At 37.6% G+C, this 20565-nt stretch overlaps 1 protein-coding gene and 1 pseudogene across 1 annotated transcript; both read left to right on the top strand.

Moving 5' to 3' along the window:
* Nucleotides 1-9966: 9966 nt before the first annotated feature.
* Nucleotides 9967-10531, top strand: LOC149239060 (serine/threonine-protein kinase BSK1 pseudogene; annotated as a pseudogene).
* LOC149239059 (serine/threonine-protein kinase BSK1-like) lies at nt 10416-10802 on the top strand. The gene has a single exon (XM_089369742.1). The coding sequence runs from the start codon at nt 10416-10418 to the stop codon at nt 10800-10802; it is 387 nt and encodes a 128-aa protein (XP_089225868.1).
* The last annotated feature ends 9763 nt before the right edge of the window (nt 10803-20565 follow it).

Genomic DNA, 20565 nt, shown 5'->3' with positions numbered 1-20565 from the left:
TAAGGCGCCTCCACCTGTGTGATGGCCTCCATTGTTTGGAAGAAACTTATTTCCCCTAACCCATCCCCATCCACTATCATTGTCTAGGCATGGGATGATCATCCTTCACAGCCCCTTGGCTTATACTACAACTGCCTAGTCACATTTGCTATCAATACCATCTATAACATCATTTTAGGTCATAGTTATACTTATGCCATGTCAATTGTTGCATCTACGGTTCATCATAAGATGTGTTTTCCCCACAATGGAAAGATCGTTACCATTGATCAGTTGACATACTACGATCCCAGAGCCCAGAATTCACCTCATTCCAACATTACTTATGTGGCTAAAAATAAGATTGTCTCGTCCTTCACCAATGTTTGTCCAAGAGTCTATAAAGATTCCACTTTTCTTGGTGCTTACTATGGTCCACCGCCTACCCCTTCTGAGCCTATCTCATCTAGTGTTTGCATGCTCCAAGCATCGTGGGCCACCCACAAATGGTCTGGTATGCCTTCACAACAGACCACACCTCCACAACTTGTACCTGTTGTACCTAACCGAACCCATTCTGCCTTTATTACTCCTTCGGGATCATTTCCTTTAGTTAATGTCTCTCCTAATCCATTCCTGCCCAGAACCATTCCCCCAGGCCTTAACCATTGTGGAGTCGTTCCTCCGAGCCATTGTTCTTCTCGTCAAATAACGTTCTTATTCCCACCTCCTGGAGTGTATTCTACACCTGTCCTGACCACGTTGACTTTACCCAACATTACCTTGGGGATCCCAATCTGGTACATTGATCCCCCCGGAAACACTCCACCCAATCAATTGAAACCTTACATTACTTTTACCCTGGTCCAACCTGTTGTTCCTATCCTTGCCTTTGCTTCAATTCCACAACAACCTCAACAGGATCCTACTCCTGTTGCAAAAGCATTAGGCGAGGGGGGAAAAGCCCAGAAAAAGAGAAATAATTACAAGGCCCCCCAACAACTCCAGCTCCTCCTCAGCCACCAAAGCTTATTCCTCCTTGTGCTTTGTGTGATTTTTCCGGTCATGCCACCAATAAATCTCCTGAACTCCCTCATGTTAAGGATGTGGTCATTGATAACTTCCCTAATTCTAACATTCCCGAGGTCCATGTCACCTTACCTGAGTCAGCTAAGAAGAACAGGTCATTACGCACCAACCACCCATGCGCTTTGTCTAATAACTATGGCCAATATTCCCATCACTATCCCCATCTCGAAGATTTTCATGATACACTTCAAGTTCTTCGCGAATTAGAGGCCGCTCATAATGAGTCCACCTCTCCATTGCCTGCGGATTCTAGTCCCACTCTTACACCAAAATAGGAGGTCTCTCAAACACCCATTGTGATCCCTCCCCCTGATGTCGAGATGACGAATAGTATCGCTCCTATTCTCTACCTATCGTCATTCATAAGATTGATGCCTTGGAACTCCCTTGAAGTTTCCTCTTGTGATTTTGTTGAACCTTCTTCAACAAACATCCCAGTCTCAGCATTGGTAAATATTCCATCTACTTTTCATATGTCTCCCAACCTTAACGATGCGTATGTGAACCTTGTCTCTCATGAAGATGTTTCAGGTAGCTCTTTGACATCATGTGGTTCTTCTTCCTCTAGTCAGCCCATCTTCCATTCTAGTGAAGACATAATTGAAGCTATGACCACCCTTGATTATCCTTGGGATGATATGCAGCATCATGCGTACTTCCTTCCGCAACAAATCCGTGACCGATATGTTGTGGAGTCCAAAGACTTCATCCATGGTGAGGTTGCTTTGTTCAATAACCCCTTACTTAGAACCCATGAATTCAAACCACATACCCCTTGTGGCCATTCCAGTACCACTCAATGTTTGGGTAAGGGGTCATCATTTTTTAGAGTCCAAGAGAAGCCATCCTCCCCAACCCTCCTAGTGCATCTTGTAGGGTTTACTCTAGTCCCATCCTTCTTCCCCATGTTCAAGAACCTCTAAAGTCCCATGTCACTTCAGATCACCATGGGGATTATCCACTTAATCATCCCTCCTTTTTACATCAACAACCCAATCCCTTTGACATTATTGTTGTTCAACCACCATGTTTTCTAGATGAGCATTAGTTCATTATATCTGAAGCCATTCTTTGGTATTGTGACACCATGTATATGAACCATCAAATTTAGTCCATTTGATTCATATATGCAGTACCAAACGAGATTGATAATCCATCATTTCCTTTCTCTAATTGTATTTATACATTCTTCTCACAAGAAGACCATAGACAAATGGCGAATCACATCATCAAAATGTGTTTTGAATCCACTACTCTAAGTACATCTAATATGCCCATAGCATACTATACCTATCTATACAAAACTAGGGGGAACGTATGCCCCTACCTTTCCTCATCACCCTTTGGAGGATCTTGAGCCAGTTGGGCCGAGATGCTTGAATCCATTATTCAAGCACTTGGAACACAATGGCGCTCCACAAACTCATCCAACTAGGGGGCATCATTCCCACCTGATCAATTCCCTCCATCATCATATGTTACGGGGAAGTATCCCATGCTCGGAGGCATGATGGCCTCTGGCCAATTTCTCGCTTAATTAACATAAGTCTTGACCTAGACCCCAATGATATAGGTATGGTTGATTATCCTTTCATTCCTTGGATATTTTTTCCTATCGGCCTCTTCGGCAATCCATATTCACATCGCATATTGTCCATCAATGATACCACATATTCAAACAATCTACTCTATGTGATGCCTCACTTACCACCCGGTCCTCATGCTCCACTTGGTGGGTGGGGATGATCCTAGACCTTCTCTACTAGTTCATTCCTGTGTTCCTCTTTCCTTAATTCTTCACCACGAACCATCCTTCCAAGAAGCATTAAAGCCATTTTTAGACAAGTAAGGCCACCTACCTCCAACTTTTAGATCTTGATTATGACAGTCGGTTTATCTGCTATGATCTCAACAAGATTTAGGGCCCTCTCCAAATTCTCCACAACTCACTATGAAAATGAATTAGATTGGAGGCAAAAATCCCTTTTACAAGAAAATCCCTAGTTTTTCTATTGCCCATTGTGACCAAACCGTAGCTACATTTGATGAAACGTCAGCACCGTTGGAAATATCTCACTAAGTTCTATAATGGGTCTCTCTTTCTTTTCTTGGCGATTTGACACTTCACCGAGAAGCCATTTTTTCATGAGGTCTCACTTTGCCACCTCTTAAAATCGAATTTATTCATTTGAGCCACTCATACTTTAGTACCACTTTACCTTTGCACTAGTTGACTCACGTGTCTATTTTTTTCATGGGTAACCATCATTTAATCATGTTTTCACGGTCTCCTCCAGGCCTCTCCCACATGGCAACATCATTGAGTCGCCCTTGTTCAAAGCATCATATATGAGTCACCCTTGTACTTAGGGAGTCTATTCTGAGTCCCATTACAATGTTTCATACATCATCGTGTCATATATATCCCATTTTATTCGTATTAGGCCTCCAATTGTACTGCTCCATCTTTGTCGAACCCTCATTTGAGTCATTGACCACCCCCTCCATAATTGAGTCAATCACTGCCAGGTCAACTTATTATGCTCTGACAAGGGAATTCATTTGTCTACCATCCATCTTCTTTCCTTCCATCATCATCCCCGATGTCAGTCCATCAGTCACTCTACTACGATTCCTCGTGCCTTTGTTAAGGATTCCTTATTGCCTTAACTCTAGCGAACCTTCTTCTATCAACCTTAGCTCATTTATTCCAGAAGAGTGGTCTAGAGGGTAGTGTAACTTGGTTCCATATTCCATATTTGTTTGGTGACTTGGATCAAGCAAAGGGACTCATTATTTCCCTTTGACTTGGTTATTTCTCACGTGCTTGACATCAACTCCTTATCGCACGATTGAGATTCGTACACTTGACGGTTCGGTGATCCAGACGATTGTCTCAATGATTATCGGGTGTGTGTAATATGTTTTCAGACCTCGTGAGGGGGTGGCACTTCAGGTAGCCCCCCACATTCCTGGATGACCACAGTTGTTGAGCCAGCCTCAAATGCAATTTCGTAGATGTAATGAGTTTGGTTTCTGTTGGTTGCAGCACCCACAGCACATGTCTCCTTTAGAGGATCCATTCAGAACTTTAGAGCCCTTTCCTGTTCAGCAGGGCTTCTTTGGTTGTGATCCCCCCTCACCATGTCATCTCGAGGGGAATTACATATCATGTACTCAGATGTTATTGTATTTAGTCCTGGCCTATGTTTTTCCAGGCCCATTATGTATATGGGATCCATTGTATTATTTTCTAGCCCATTGATGCTAGTGTATCATCTACTTTGTAGTGAAATCCCACATTGTTGGGCTCATCATTATTCTTTGTACACATTTATCTCATCGGGTATGGGTATGCCTCCCCCGCCTCATTTAAGATCATGTACTACCACATAAAAGGAGACTTCTATCGGTTTAGTACGTCTTGCCCCTCCATTATTTGTATGTCCTTGACTTGCTTTAGTTCTCTCTCTCTCTTTGACTCCCCTTTTGGTGTATCGTGGAAGTGTAATCTACAGCGTATTTCAGTCATATGATTTTCTCCTAACACTTATATATGTGGGGGCAATCTATTATCACCAAAAAATGATCACCTAGCCATTTCTAACTAGGTGGATCGAAATATACCATGTAGATTTAATTTTACCATAGTAAAATCACTTTAACTGTGGAAAATAGTTTAGTAAACCATTTTTATTAAATTGTTTTCTTATTTAAATCAAAAAACCGATGAGAACAATTAGATAGATCATTATTTATTTAATTTTCTCTAGGAATAATTATTAAATCATTATTTCAAAAATTATTCCTTGTCACATTTGACTAAATCCCTTAGGAATATTTAAATAAATCACTATTTATTTAATTTTCCTTATTTATGTTATTAGAATAATTATTAAATCACTATTTAATAATTATTTTGATTTCACACTATCCTTAATTCTCATGAAATAATTAATAAATCATTTTATTTGTTAATTATTTCTAAATAAAGATATTTAACCATTTTAAATATGTTTTCCCTCTCCAATACTTATAATAAAGTATTCCAAGGGGTTAGATCTTGATTTGGTTAATATTATTTTATTATTCTCCATTTTTGAGATTAACTCCATACTTTGTTATAAATAGGAGGGTTTTTCATTCATTCTTCACCATGATCATAATCATCATCAACATTATCGTCTTTTTTCTTTGAGCTCCCATTTTGAGTTCTCTACTTTTGTCTGGGTTTTTCACATATTGAGAGAGAGAATCATTTTTCTAAAGCATCAAGGACATCAAAGGACCCATCCCACGAAGGGGGACTCACAGACCCATCTGTAGATCTCCTTCATCGGGTGCTATTAATAAAATATTTATTCATTCAAAAAGTCTTTCCAATTGGGTTATTATACTAGGTATTTTATATTATTGCTTTATGTTCTAGATCATATCTACTTTTACTGTAGGTTTTCTATTTGTGTTACAGATCTGAATGGACAGTAGTCATCAACATGTTGTTAGGGTCACTTGTCACCTAGTGACTTAAGTGAAGTATTTTTGGTACACCTTCCAAGAAATTGCACACTAAGCGTCTGGGTTGGTGCTCCCTATGTAAAGTTGATGATTAATCAATAAATCACATTTTATTATAGTAACTTCCCATTTGGATAACAAATTTGGTCCCATTGTAGATTAGTTGAGGCTCAAAACAGTTCATGGTCTAGTATTTCAATTGATAATGTCTAGCAGCAATGGCTTTCATTTCCTTCTTCTCACACTTTTAAATATTTTCCCCTGATTATACCCTGGGGGATCTAGATAACACGTAATCTATCAATCATTAGAGATGTGACCTCCTCTCTCAAGTCGATTGTTGCTAAAGTATTGGCCATTCTTAGTCATTTTCCCTAAGATAAATATGTGTGTATAATAAGAGTTATTGAAGCTGAAAATCTAGATCAGTCACTTCCATGGGATTTTTTTGACAGGGCCTTTGATGTTTTCAGGGATTGCAATGGTGGTGGCTTTATTTTACACATTTTTGCTTCTCACTCTTTCCATGTTTCAATGGGTTTTGGGCCAGGGTTGAACAACTTTACGAAATTATTGTCTTCTAAAAATCTTCTATCCTTTGCTATTGAACAGGAGATTTCATACATTCAATTGTTTGGTGATTCATTGCTTATGGTTAATTGGCTTAACAATGTCTAGGGCTACAGAAATATTTACTTGCCTCCTATATTGGTTCATGCTATAAATCTAAAGAAGTCATTTAACACATTTTCATGTCATCACATATTCAGGGGATGGAACATGGAGACAGATCAACTATTCAAATCAGCCTTAGATCTAGACATGGAGGTTTGGCAGATTCATGAGGTGCATGATGGCTCCACGTTTTCATATGTTCATGGTCCATTGATGGAGCCTACTTATACTATGATGAGAATTGCTTCATAATTTTCCATATTTCTGTGTTTTGTCTCTTATCGGATATTAAATATGAGCTTATTTCAATGCTCATTTTTGGCTCTATGCTAAGAGTATATATGTATATATTTCTGATACAGTTCTTTACATGTTTCTACACCATATTTGAGACATTATATTTTTTTATCTATCAGTCCACATAGTTTATACATAGACTCGTGATGATATTTTGTTTTGACTGATTTTTTAGATGTTATGCATACACACTCAGTTTTACAAAATGTAATTTTTAATATCTTTTAAATAATAAAAAAATGATTTTTCTTCTCCAGAACAAACAAACAAAAAAATATATTTCAAGTAGTCTCATTATTCTACATTTTGATCTTTTTTTTCAAATATATTTTTTTGTCAGTTTTGTTTGTTCTAATCATAGAATCCATTTATGTCTTCAAAAATACATTTTAAATAATATATATATATATATATATATATATACTACCAAGAGGGATTAACTCTGTTAAGATGCAAACATTTTTTTAAGTTTTGTGCTATTAAAAAAAATCTTGAAATGTAACTTTTTTTAAATTATAAAACTTAAAAAATATTTACACTTCAAAAAATTTAATCCCTCTTTGTTAGAAATTAATGGAGAATGGGTTACGTAGTTATGATTTGCTCTTTATTTGACATTCAGTTCCTATTAATTAGGAATCTTTTTTCGCCTATGTATCTATTTAATTCCTGATGATTAATGAATAAAGTGAAGCGAATGCAATTGCTGGTGTGAGCTCCTGGTGATCTGCACCTGTGAGCTCCCGTGTGTTTGTCCAAACTTCTGTCTTCTGCATTTTTTATCATGGTATCAGAGCTAGATCTGAACCTGTGTTGTGAGGAAATAAAAGATTAGTTCTTAGTTTTTCTATCGTCAAGAGACTCAAGATCTGGATTGGGGCGGATCTCTGGTTTCTATCCAGTCTGATCAAGTTCACGGGTTTTGCAACCGTTTGTGCATTCTAACAAATCCAGCTTGGTTGTGCATACTCCCTTTTTTTCATATCTTCTCGCTCAGGGCCGGGTTTGCTATTCTCGGCATGCACAAGCTCAAAATCGGGAGCCTGTTGTATCTAGTGCAGAGATTCAAGGTTACAGTGGCGCTTGTCGTGCCTCCCATAGTTCCTGCCTTTGCCACGCGTTGAATGGCCATTCCCTTGCAACGATTTTGATCATCGCGCCCGAAAATCGCTGATCTGAGAGGGAAAATCACGTTGGTGCTGGCTGTGGGGTCGCCGTGGTTGTAGTTGCTTGTGAAATGAGGGACAGGAAAAAGCAAAGGTCAAATTAGTGGAACAACCACTGCGTGGAGGAGCTGCGTGGAGGTTGCCAAAGCGCTGCAAAGCCCTGTGTGCTTTCCGTGGGAGCGTTTTTTGAAATTGTGTTCTCCGTGGGAGGTCTGATATGATCTGAGTGGTTTTTTCTTTTTTTTTTAAATCGTGGAAGTTTGTCGTGGTTGGAGGAACCGGCAAGCAGAGCCAATTGCTGGAGGAGATCCGTCTGACTACATGTGGTAGAAATTGTTGGGAGCGTTGCGGTGGTGCATTGGCAGAGGCCGAAGTGCATTGTTGCGTGCTCCTCAAAATTGAAGTGCTAATCCTGGTGGCAGCTCGAATTGGGTGGTGAACCTCTGAGCTCGGATCGTGGTGGCAGCTCTCTCGGTGGCGCAATGTGGCCTGCATAGCTGAGGCTGAGGTCGCAGTTTTGATAGCTCGAAGGTTGAGTGTGGAGGCTGTTGGGAGGTCGAGCGGAGAAGCTCGTGTGTTGTAGTGGTGGATTGTTGTGATAATCGAGAGTTGTTCTTTTTTTTTTAAGTTGCCGGGGTAACCTGTTTTTTTCAAGATGAATTCTCAGATGGCAGATTATTTAAATGAAAGCAGCAAATTGGATGGTTCCAATTACATAAATTGGAAATTTAAGCTTCAGACTTTGCTTGAAGGTCAGAATACCTACAGCATTGTCATCGGTGATGAAGGGAAGCCAAATGTTGCAAATGGTGGAACGAATGCAACAACTCAAGAATGGGAGAAAAGGGAGCTGAAGGCAAAGGTCCTACTAAAATTGTCAGTTAAAGATTGCATCATCCCTCATATTCGGGATTGCAAGACAGCGAATGAGATTTGGACAACTCTCAAAGACATGTATGAAATCAAGAACACCAGCCGAACCTTGTTCCTCAGGAAGAAGATCCTCTCAATCAAGATGGAGGAGAATGAGTCTGTTTCGTCATTCTTATCTCGGATAAAGGAAGTTAAAGATAAATTATCTGATATCGGTCAAACCGTGGCAAATGATGATCTGGTGACAATCACCATGAACGGTATGATAGATGACTATCAGATGTTTATAACTGGATTGAATGCAAGGGAAAAGCCCCCAAGTTTTGAAGAGCTTACTGGAATTCTGCTACATGAAGAGGAAAGGAGGTCGTCTCTCAAGCCTCAAGATCCAGATCTTGCATTGATAACAAAGTTCAAGCCAAAAGGGAGAGCGATGGCTGATCAGAGGAGGGGCAACACATCAAAAATGACACCACAAGGTATGACCTCGTATAGAAATGACTCTGCTCCTAAATGTTTTTATTGTGGTAAGATATGCCATATTGCTAAATTTTGTCGCAAGAAGAAGGCAAATCAAGAGAGGTACAATCAGAAAAGGCATGCAGGTCATTTGGCAGATGCAGATGCAGATACAGACCCAGATCAGAATCTGGATGTTAGACTATTTATGGCCGAGGGTGACACTGCTACTGAGGAGGATGAATCAGATATTTGGATCGTGGATTCTGGAGCCTCCTCACATATGTCAGGTAAAAAGCAATGGTTCAGAAATTTTAAAGAATCCAACTCTGGAGTAAAAGTCTATCTTGGAGATAATAGTGGGTACGAGATCAAGGGACATGGAGATGTCCTTGTTACTCTGCCTGATGGTAAGATCAGAAATATATCTGATGTGTGGTATGTTCCTGGCATTAAGAAGAACCTGATTTCTGTGTCCAAGATTACAGATCAGGACCTCAAGGTAGAATTTTTTAAATCTTATTGCATTATTAAAGATTTGTTGGATCAGATGAAGCCCATTGCTACAGGTATCTGCATAGGAGGACTCTACAAGTTGGATGTGAAAAGTACGCCTCAGCAAGCCTTGATGACGTCAAATAAGTCTGCAAATGAAGACGAACTCTACAAGTTGGCTCAAGAAATAAATACCCCAGAAGTTTCTTCTATATGTGAAGACGGAAATGAGTCTACCTTTGTGGACATTAAGCCGGTCGATGATGTTGTTAAGGCCAAACCTGTGGACACCCCTATCGTGGTCCTGGGAGAACTCTGCTTGACTGGACAACGAGAATGAAGGTGCCTATACCGCTAGTTACCAATTCTACAGATTTCAACTTCACTGGGCGTGGATCAGAGTTGCGCAGCGAAAGCATGGGTTGTTGCCCTTCAAGGCATTATCTCTCACCCCCTCCCAAGGAACAGGTTGTAGAAATCACGAGGCCTGAAGAAAATGGAGATGATCCTGAACCTGGTTCTATTCCACCATTCACAGAGTATTCTCTTGAGGAGCTCAGAGCTGCTACAAATTACTTCAATTCTGATAATATTGTGTCCGAAAGTGGAGAGAAGGCTCCCAATGTTGTCTATAAGGGAAGGATGGATAGCAATCGGTGGATTGCAGTGAAAAAGTTTCCCAAAGTAGCTTGGCCTGATGCCAAACAGTTTGTGGATGAAGCCTGGGGAGTTGGGCGGCTGCGGCATGAGAGACTGGTCAATTTAATAGGGTATTGTTGTAAAGGAGATGAATGACTTTTAGTTGCAGAGTACATGCCTAATGACACACTTGTAAAACATCTTTTTCACTGGGAGAAGCAGACAATGGAATGGGCTATGCGTTTGAGAGTTGCCCTTTACATTGCTCAAGCCTTAGAGCATTGTAGTAATGAAGGCCGACCCCTGTACCATGACTTAAATGCCTACAGGGTGTTTTTTGATCAGGAGGGGGACCCTCGTCTTTCATGCTTCGGGCTTATGAAAAACAGCAGAGATGGAAAGAGCTACAGCACAAATCTTGCCTACACACCTCCTGAATATCTAAGAACTGGAAGGGTCACACCTGAAAGCGTTATCTACAGTTATGGCATTGTTCTTTTGGATCTCTTAAGTGGAAAGCACATTCCTCCCAGCCATGCTCTTGATTTGATACGGGGAAAAGATATGCTACTACTAATGGATTCCCACTTAGAAGGGAAATTTCCAACATAAGAAGGAACTGAGCTTGTGCGCATTGCTTCACGTTGTTTACAATATGAGCCACCATTCTTATTTAAGCTAGATCCATCGTGCATTCTCTCCATATTCTCCGTCCATTTATGTTTTCTTGCATTCATTAGTTGCGATCTCAAACAACCGTTCATTCCTCTTGAAGGTGCAAATCTAGCGTGGGTTCTTGCATCTGAATCTTGTTTATGTCCCTTTCTCCATTAAGGGGGGATGTTAGAAATTAATGGAGAATGGGTTACGTAGTTATGATTTGCTCTTTATTTGACATTCAGTTCCTATTAATTAGGAATTTGTTTTTGCCTATGTATCTATTTAATTCCTGATGATTAATGAATAAAGTGAAGCGAATGCAATTGCTGGTAGGAGCTCCTGGTGATCTGCACCTGTAAGCTCCCGTGTGTTTGTCCAAACTTCTGTCTTCTGCATTTTTTATCACTCTTAATAATTAAAATATACACATAAATCTCTCAAAATAAAAACATTTTTTAAACTTTACCCAAAAAAAAATTAAGCATTCTCAACACTTGATCAATCCATACTTAAAATAAATCTGCAGATTACATATTCCACGCTTTCACGAAAATGTTAAAAATATTATCGAATCTTTATTAAGTGATCTTTAGCCATCTACCTTTTCACTATATTAACTAATATTTTATTCTTGCACAATGAGCATCGTAATCTTTTTAAAATTTATTTCTTACAATTAACATAATTGGAATCTCATTATGAAGACCATATCGAATATTGATAACAAACGTAACGTGATGAAAAGTGGAATGAAACCACCATCGGACAAGGTGGGCCCCATCGGCATATACGAGTGTAATAGTAATAATGAATTATAATAAAGTTTCACTAGTACAATATCTATAATTCATGATCCATGTTCAGGTCCAAAGTATTAGAGTTTTTAAGGTTTTCAGGGTTTTAATTAAATATAAGGGTTTTATCATGATTAACTTGTTTGTACTTATAGTGTCAATGGTTGAGTATGTTGGTTTAATATAATATAATATAATATAATATAAAATAAAAGGTTTTATAAAAGTTTTAATAATTTAAAATAGTTTTCTTATTTTTTAAACACAAGTACAAGATTAAAAGTAAGAGATAATAATATTTTTTCATAATGGTAATTGTAAATTAATTTATTAAATTAAAACACAAGCATTTCATCTTACACTATTTTTATCCAGTAATTGGATATTAAAAATTTTATAAAATTTAATTAAATTAAAAAATAAATTTAGAATTCAATGTTTTTTGGGGGTAAAAATAATGTTTTCTAAAAATGTACATGGATATGTTAAATACTTTATGTTAGTCTTTTATTAAAAAGTTCACACCATAACCAAAATCAAAAATTCGCTCTTTTTAGAGAGGCATGAGATAGGATAGTAAAATGTTCAAAAAAACAAAAGAAAAGATTATACATAAATCCAAAAGCAGGTTAAATTGGCCATTAGGATAAATTGGGATCCCATAAAACAAAATAAGTTGAGCATAGCATAAGTCTAAGCAGAGGGTTCAGAGTCCCAAGCTACAACCTAAATGGGATCCTTCTTGTTGTTGTGGATGTTGCCTATTGGGGAAGGAATGTCAAGACGTTGCTCTATGCAATCGAGGCATTGGTCCAAATCCCTCATATAATGATGCAAATGTTGCAAAAAGAGTGTAGGATGTTTACTCGATGCTCAAATCAATCCATCAAGATTTTGCTAAGGAGAAACTTGAAATTCCAATATAAGTCGATGGTGTAGATGTATTGGTTGAAATGGTCGTGTGTGTCCAACCTCCAGCACTCAAGCTACCAATTTTGAGAGAACTTCTATGTCTAAAAGTTAATGTCATTGAAAGGCTCCTTGTCGCTCCATACAAGTGAGCTTCTCCTCAATGCGGCTAGGTGTGAGTTTCTGAAACCTGACAATTATTTCCTCCAAATGATGGTAGATATGGGAGTTTCCCAAAAAATCTCATTCTTAATAATAAGTTGCTTCTCAGAAAACAATTTAAAATTAAATGTTCAATTAAATTAATTATTTTATATATATATATATATATATATATATATATATATATATATATATATATATATATATATATATACCATTATCTCTTTTCCAAACTCAATATAAAAAATACCTACCATAATTAATTATGATTAATAAAAATAAATAAGTGATATAAAAGGACAATAGCTTGAGTGATAGTTAGTGGGTTAATTCTCCCTTCATCCTGATTCTATTTTCGGAGACATGTTACATTGTGTGGCAAAAATTTGAACATGTAAATTGTGATGAGTAATTTATATAAACCCAAAGGGGTAGGAAAACTTGAATATCTTAATATTGAGGTGAACAGTGGTAACAATTTTGATTCAATACTAGGAACGATCCTCTAAAGTTACTCATTCACCAATTACCTTGAAAAAATATTGTTGGTCTAACTAATAGATGAAATGACATTTTCCAAGGCATTTTTGTAAAATTTTGAATAATATGACACTTATTCACAGAGATTATCCTGATTATACACTATTGCGGAATGCATGCATAATACATAACCTCCTCTATGTTGATCATCAATTTTGCGGAATTAAAAACAATGAAACATCAATCGCATGTGCACATTAACACAGTATGTAACCAGGGGAAAGAATACAGCTAAAAACCCCACACTATCTGTATATTATAATGATAGAGAACATGTAACAATACATAGTACAATACTCCTCTCAAGTACTCAATACTATCTCCACCTGTTACACACAAACTAGCTCAGATCTGAATCAAGTCACAGGTTCAAATCTCCTCTGCTGTCTACCTGCCTCTACTGCACAATCCAAAGCAAGAATAGGAATGATCCAAGCTCGTTTTCCTTGGCTTGTACTGCACAATCCTCATTGGCAATCTCCATCATTGATTGTGCAAATCTCATGCACAGCTATAGTCACAACTGATAGTAGTCTCCAACTCTAACACTTGTCTCCACTGAATTGTCCAGGCACTGAGTTAACTGATGTATTCTTTAGTTGCTTTATGAGTTAATAATTAGTGAATTAATTAATAATTAATTCACATCACTCATCACTAGTGTATTCTGCAGTTAGACTAAATACAACTAGTTCAACCAAGTCAAACTAAACACAACTCCATCAACTCCTCAATCAACTCCACCAAACTCAATCACTTGAGTTCTAACTGAATTCCATCATGCAATAGCTCAACTGACCCATAAGAAAAGCGTATTTCCTTTTGACAGTTGCATGTGCCACATCCGTAGCTCGAACTGAAGTGCCCCAAGAGGATAAGATAATGTTTATAGTCCAAATATTATTAAGAGCTAATAATATTCGGCTGTTCTATTTTAGCCTGGCAGTCTAAAATTAGACTCCGCCCATATGTCTAAAAATAGAAGTCCATCTATTTTTACCAACATGACCAATCATCCACAAATAGCATGCTGCAACTCATAGACCATGATCCATATGTCTAAAAATAGACTTTGCGCCAAAAATAGCCTGTGGGCCCACTTAGTGAAGGTGACTTCTTTTCACTAAGCTCCATCATCTTGTTGAATTTTCAACACTCCCTCTCAACAAGATATGGATTATCTGCAACCCCTATCCTGCAACTCTGGAATGTTCTGCATGTAACACATTTGCCCGGTCCACTTGCTCCATCAACACTTGGAACAAAAACACTCCCAATTGACCACTCTGTTGGGCAAGGATAATTTTAGGGGCGAATGTTCGCCCTTTGGCGAAATTAAGGGGTTTTAAATTTTTAGTGGGCGAATATTTTGTATCATAGTACATTTTTACAAATCACCTCAAATAGCCCACCTTATTTTAAGGGAGAGGGTAAAAAAGGTAAATTTAGCCCTTGAAATTAGGACTTACAACCTTCCATTCGCCCATTTTCAAGAATAGGTTTTATTTAAGTGAATCCATTCGCCCATTTTCAAGAATAGGTTTTATTTAAGTGAATCCTATGGGCCAAATACCATATTTATAAAAGAAGTATGGTAAATTAATAAAAATATAAATAAATGAGAGGTATGGTAAATAAATAAAACATTTTTTATATTTACTCCATAAGTCACCTTATATACATGTAAGGGTGTAAACAAATAAAAATATAAGTAAAGTGGAGATATGGTAAATAAATAAAACGTCTTTTTATACTTACTCAAAAGGTATGGTAAATAAATATAAATATAAATAAACTAGACGTATCGTAAATAAATAAAACCTCTTTTTATATTTAGTCCATAAACCTCGTTCTATTTAGAAGGCTCAAGAAAGAGGTTTTATTTAAGTAAATCCTATGGGCCAAATACCATATTTGTAAAAGAGGTATGGTAAATTAATAAAAATAAATAAAACCTCTTTTTATATTTAGTCCATAAACCTCGAAGGCTCAAGAAAGAGGTTTTATTTAAGTAAATCCTATGGGCCAAATACCATATTTGTAAAAGAGGTATGGTAAATTAATAAAAATATAAATAAACGAGAGGTATGGTAAACAAATAAAACATTTTTTTATATTTACTCCATAAGTCACCTTATATTTACAAACACTCAAAAAATGGGTTATATTTAGGTGAAACCTATGGCCAAAATACTATGGGACAAATACCGTGGACTAGATTGTTATTAATACCATGCAAAAAACCATTATTAACCCTAATATTAGAATTAATAAAAATAAAAATGGCACATGGTATTGACCCATGGTATTCACCAAAATGGCACATGGTATTGACCCATGGTATTCACCTAGAATGTAGCCTATTTAAATGGGGGAATTAAACCAACATATAGCCTATGCTAAGATTCACTAGGACTTTACAAAGTTTTATTATTTAGTGAAAGACTCGCCAAGATCTTACAAGATTTTATAATTGAGTAAAATATTCGCCATGCCTGGTGAGAGATTCGCCAAAAAATTATATATACATATTATATTATTGATAAAATCGCCTTCCATTTTTCCTATATACCATGGAGATTCGCCCATTTATTATATTTATAAATTTAGGGGGGGTTCTTAAAATTTTCCCTGCTGTTGGGCTAGGAACATACTCTAATGCTGAAGCTCTACCTGATGCTGACAAGTGCTCCCTCTCTAACATCTGCGCTACTGCAACATCTCCATGCATCTTGCACCATTGCACACTTCTATGTGCCACCTAGCACTGTGAAAAACACTTGTGCCTCTCACATTGTTGCAGCCTGCTAGCTATGCGTTGTCCTGGGATTCCCTACATTGTTGCTCTCTCTGCCGCTCCATCCGCATCTGTCTCTACCCAATCAGTCAGTTCCTGCTACTCCACATCGGGGCTCCCGTAGCAAGGTCTCATCCAAGAGGTTGGGTACCTCAAGGATCCTGCCCCTCCTCCATGGGACGATCACTCTATATCGCCCCGCCTCCTACCTGGAGGTATAGCTGCATGTGATCCCTCAGCCCACCTGGCTCGAAGTTTCCCCCTACAGGAGGTCTCTGCATGAGTAGATGTCTCTACTCGATCTCCTCTCAGCTTCCCTTGTTGTGGCTACTCCACAACCTCCTGAAGCTGCTGCACCAATCGTGGCTCCTCCACAATCGTCTGAGACTTCTTCTAGCTCTGCATGTTGAGAGGTAATATACGCTCCCTCTCAACCACCAAGTCTCCATCAGTTGCCTCGCTGCTCAAGGCTTTGCATGCATCTTGAACCTCAAGAGCATATAGGTTCTTGACCCATGAACCAATCTGCTTCACCTGTCTAGTGATGATGTGTCTAAGGAAAACCTTTCCCTTACTGAAGACTACATCATAGCCTCTGTCTTCCAGCATCGCAATCGACACCAAGTTTCTCTCTAGTCCTGGTACATACTTGACATCGGTCAAGGTAAGGCGAGCTCCATGCTCCCTCTGAAAAATAACCGTGCCTACACCTGACCACTATACTTCTCATCATTACCCATCGCTATGAGTATTTGGAGATCTTTCTCCTCCAAAGTACTGAACAAACTCTTTTCACCGGTCATGTGGAAAGAAGCTCCACTGTCAAGAAACCAACCACTTCCCACCATGGATGAAACCATGCATGTGAAGAGTGTGAAATCTAACTCAAACTGTGAAGCAAGTGCCACACCTTCAGATCCTTCCTCGAATCCCTTCTTGGATTTCCTCCGTGGACAATTTGCAGCATAATGGCCCACCTCATGACAACGAAAGCATCGCACTTTCGATTTGTCAACCTTCTTCCCATCATTAGAAGAACTGGATTCGGAAATAGAAACCTTCTCCTTCCCCTTCTTTGCTTTGGCAGCCAAAGCGCAATTTTCTTCATCAGATGCCTTTGATGAAGATCCGTCCCTGGTATTTCGCCTGATCTCCTCTTGCACAAGATCCGACCAAAGTCTCTCCCATCCTGGCAATTTCTCCCGACCATTGACAGAGTCCTGATAGGAATGCCAACTCTTCAGAAGACCAAGGAGAGCCAAGCTCACCAAGTCCTCATCATCGACAGTCATCCCCACACTTCCCAGCTCATCCCGGCATTGAGTGAACTTCGTGAGATACTTGGGCATACTGTCTCCCTTCTCACACTTAATGTTTTTGAGTTTATCCTTGAGTGCCAACTTCCTCTGGTCGCTCTTGCTTTGGAATAGATCTATCAATGCTTTCCACATCAAGTATGGAGAAGCCTTTCCATGCAGGTTGGACACAATGTGATCCTTCACGCCCTCCAACAGAATCCTTCGACACTTTGTTGTATTCTTTTGCCAAACCTCAACGTGAGCAGCATCAGTAGGCTTTGGGACCTCAGCCTCTATGAACTCCTTTAGCCCATTGTCATCTAACACCACCTCCATCCTGTCTTTCCATGCAATATAATTAGAGCTGCCCTCAAGAGCATACTCCAATTGCAATCTGTTGAAAGACATTTCAACTTTGACGCCAAGAAAACACTGCTGCAAATTCGAATTCCACCAGCTCAAAACTCAACCGCTTCTGATATAAAATTCGTGAGAACAAAGTATTTCTCGTATAGAGATTGACTGTATGGGCTTTTACTGGATATCTCACCTTCCAAAAGAAGGATGAATCCAGAGGCTACCTGGCCCGATTACAGACTCTGCCTAAAGAAATAAAATGTAAACACTTTCTGAATAATAGATCTGATGATCAACTCTGCTCCGATACCATGTAGAAATTTTGAATAATATGACACTTATTCATAGAGATTATCCTAATTATACACTATTGTGGAATGCATGCATAATACATAACCTCCTCTATGTTGATCATCAATTTTGCGGAATTAAAAACAATGAAACATCAATCGCATGCGCACATTAACACAGTATGTAACCCGGGGAAAGCATACAGCTGAAAACCCCACACTATCTGTATATTATAATGATAGAGAACATGTAACAATACATAGTACAATACTCCTCTCAAGTACTCAGTACTATCTCCACCTGTTACACACAAACTAGCTCAGATCTGAATCAAGTCACAGGTTCAAATCTCCTCCGCTGTCTGCCTGCCTCTACTGCACAATCCAAAGCAAGAATAGGAATGATCCAAGCTCGTTTTCCTTGGCTTGTACTGCGCAATCCTCATTGGCAATCTCCATCATTAATTGTGCAAATCTCATGCACAGCTATAGTCACAACTGATAGTAGTCTCCACCTCTAACACCTGTCTCTACTGAACTGTCCATGCACTGAGTTAACTTATGTATTCTTTAGTTTCTTTATGAGTTAATAATTAGTGAATTAATTAATAATTAATTCACATCACTCATCACTAGTGTATTCTGCAGTTAGACTAAATACAACTAGTTCAACCAAGTCCAACTGAACACAACTCCATCAACTCCTCAATCAACTCCACCAAACTCAATCACTTGAGTTCTAACTGAAGTCCATCATGCAATAGCTCAACTAACCCATAAGAAAAGCATATTTCCTTTTGACAGTTGCATGTGCCACATCCGTAGCTTGAACTGAAGTGCTCCAAGAGGATAAGATAATGTTTATAGTCCAAATATTATTAAGAGCTAATAATATTCGATTGTTCTATTTTTAGCCTGGAAGTCTAAAAATAGACTCCGTCCATATGTCTAAAAATAGAAGTCCATCTATTTTTACCAACATGACAAATCATCCACAAATAGCAACCTGCAACTCATAGACCATGATCCATATGTCTAAAAATAGACATAGTCTAAAAATAGACTTTGTTCCAAAAATAGTCTGCAGGCCTACTTAGTGAAGACGACTTCTTTTCACTAAGCTCCATCATCTTGTTGCATTTTCAACAATTTTCTTAGTTAATTTTAATTAAAATATGACAAAGATTTTTAAAAACTTGGGTTTAAGTTGTTTAATTTGTAAAATTCAAGTGTCTCATAGATTTTTCAAGGTGTTCAATCCATTTATGCATTCAAAAATGTATTTTAAATAACAAAAAATCACAATATTACTTAGAATTGTATTGTCGACGAAAAATAGCATTTTTTGTATTAATTGAAGTACATCAAAACATATATATATATATAATATTTTATTTTATTAAAATGACCCACCAATAATGACTTATTATAGTTGAACACATGACCAATTATAAAAATTAATAATTTATTAAATATGTTTTAATAATCAAATGTTATTAATGATTATGCATGAGTGGTTGATTATAATTTATTGAAGTTTTAACAATATTTCTTTCTTTCATGAATGAAAAATTTACAATTAATGTTTATATATATATATATATCTTTTCACATTTCATGAATGGCATTAAAATAAATATTCATGAATGGCATTAAAATAAATAAGGTTGGAATATATGTATTTTATAATTTAAAATGATAAAAGAATAAATAATGTTGGAATATACCTATTTAGGCTATTTTATAATTTAAAAGGATAATATTGCATATAAATGTATAGTTTTTTAATTTTTTTATCTTAAAATTGGTTGGATATATTTTTGATGTTATAGTAGCAAAAGCTTGATGGCCTAGCTCATATTACTCCAGTGAATTACCAATTCACCATGGCTAATAAAAAAATGCATTGGAGATAGTCCTAGGTTAGTAGCTTGAGTAGTTGGGAGCATGGTTTGGTTCCTCATCCATCTAGGTTCAATTCCAAGGGACATGTTTGACCCCTTGTGATAAGCCTTAAAGAGTATACATTGGTCACAAATCAAAGGTTGAGATTTATTTCAAAAGTAATTATGTCATTTCCGCCCTTTCATATGAACAAGTGTCATTGAAATGAGCTCAATTGGCAATATGTAAACTGTGAGATCTTGGCAATGTGAGATATATCATGAAGTGCATTGATGTTTATCATGTTGTGAGATACAAGTTGTGAGATCTTGGAAATGTGAGATATATCATGAAGTGCATTGATGTGAGATATATCATGAAGTGCATTGATGTGAGATATATCATGAAGTGCATTGATTTTTATCACGGAGTGCATTGATGTTTATCATGTTGTGAGATACAAATTGGGAGATCTTGGCAATGTGAGATACATGATGAAGTGCATTGATGTTTATCATGTTGTGAGATACAAATTATGAGATCTTGGAAATGTGAGATATAAAGTGCATTAATGTTTATCATGTTGTCAGATACAATGTGTGAGATCTTGGCAATGTGTGTTAGCCTCACTCTCATGTGCTAAAAACAATTATAAGCCCAAAATAATTAAATTAATTAAAATCA

This window comes from Pinus tabuliformis, chromosome 8 (assembly GCF_031772625.1).
Source record: "Pinus tabuliformis cultivar Carrire ecotype Pingquan chromosome 8, CPIR1, whole genome shotgun sequence".
NCBI lineage: Eukaryota > Viridiplantae > Streptophyta > Pinopsida > Pinales > Pinaceae > Pinus > Pinus tabuliformis.
This window is presented reverse-complemented; position numbering and strand designations above follow the sequence as displayed.

Excerpts from the sequence above, each read along its gene's own strand:
- LOC149239059 (XM_089369742.1), top strand. The coding sequence starts at position 10,416 with ATGGAATGGGCTATGCGTTTGAGAGTTGCCCTTTACATTGCTCAAGCC.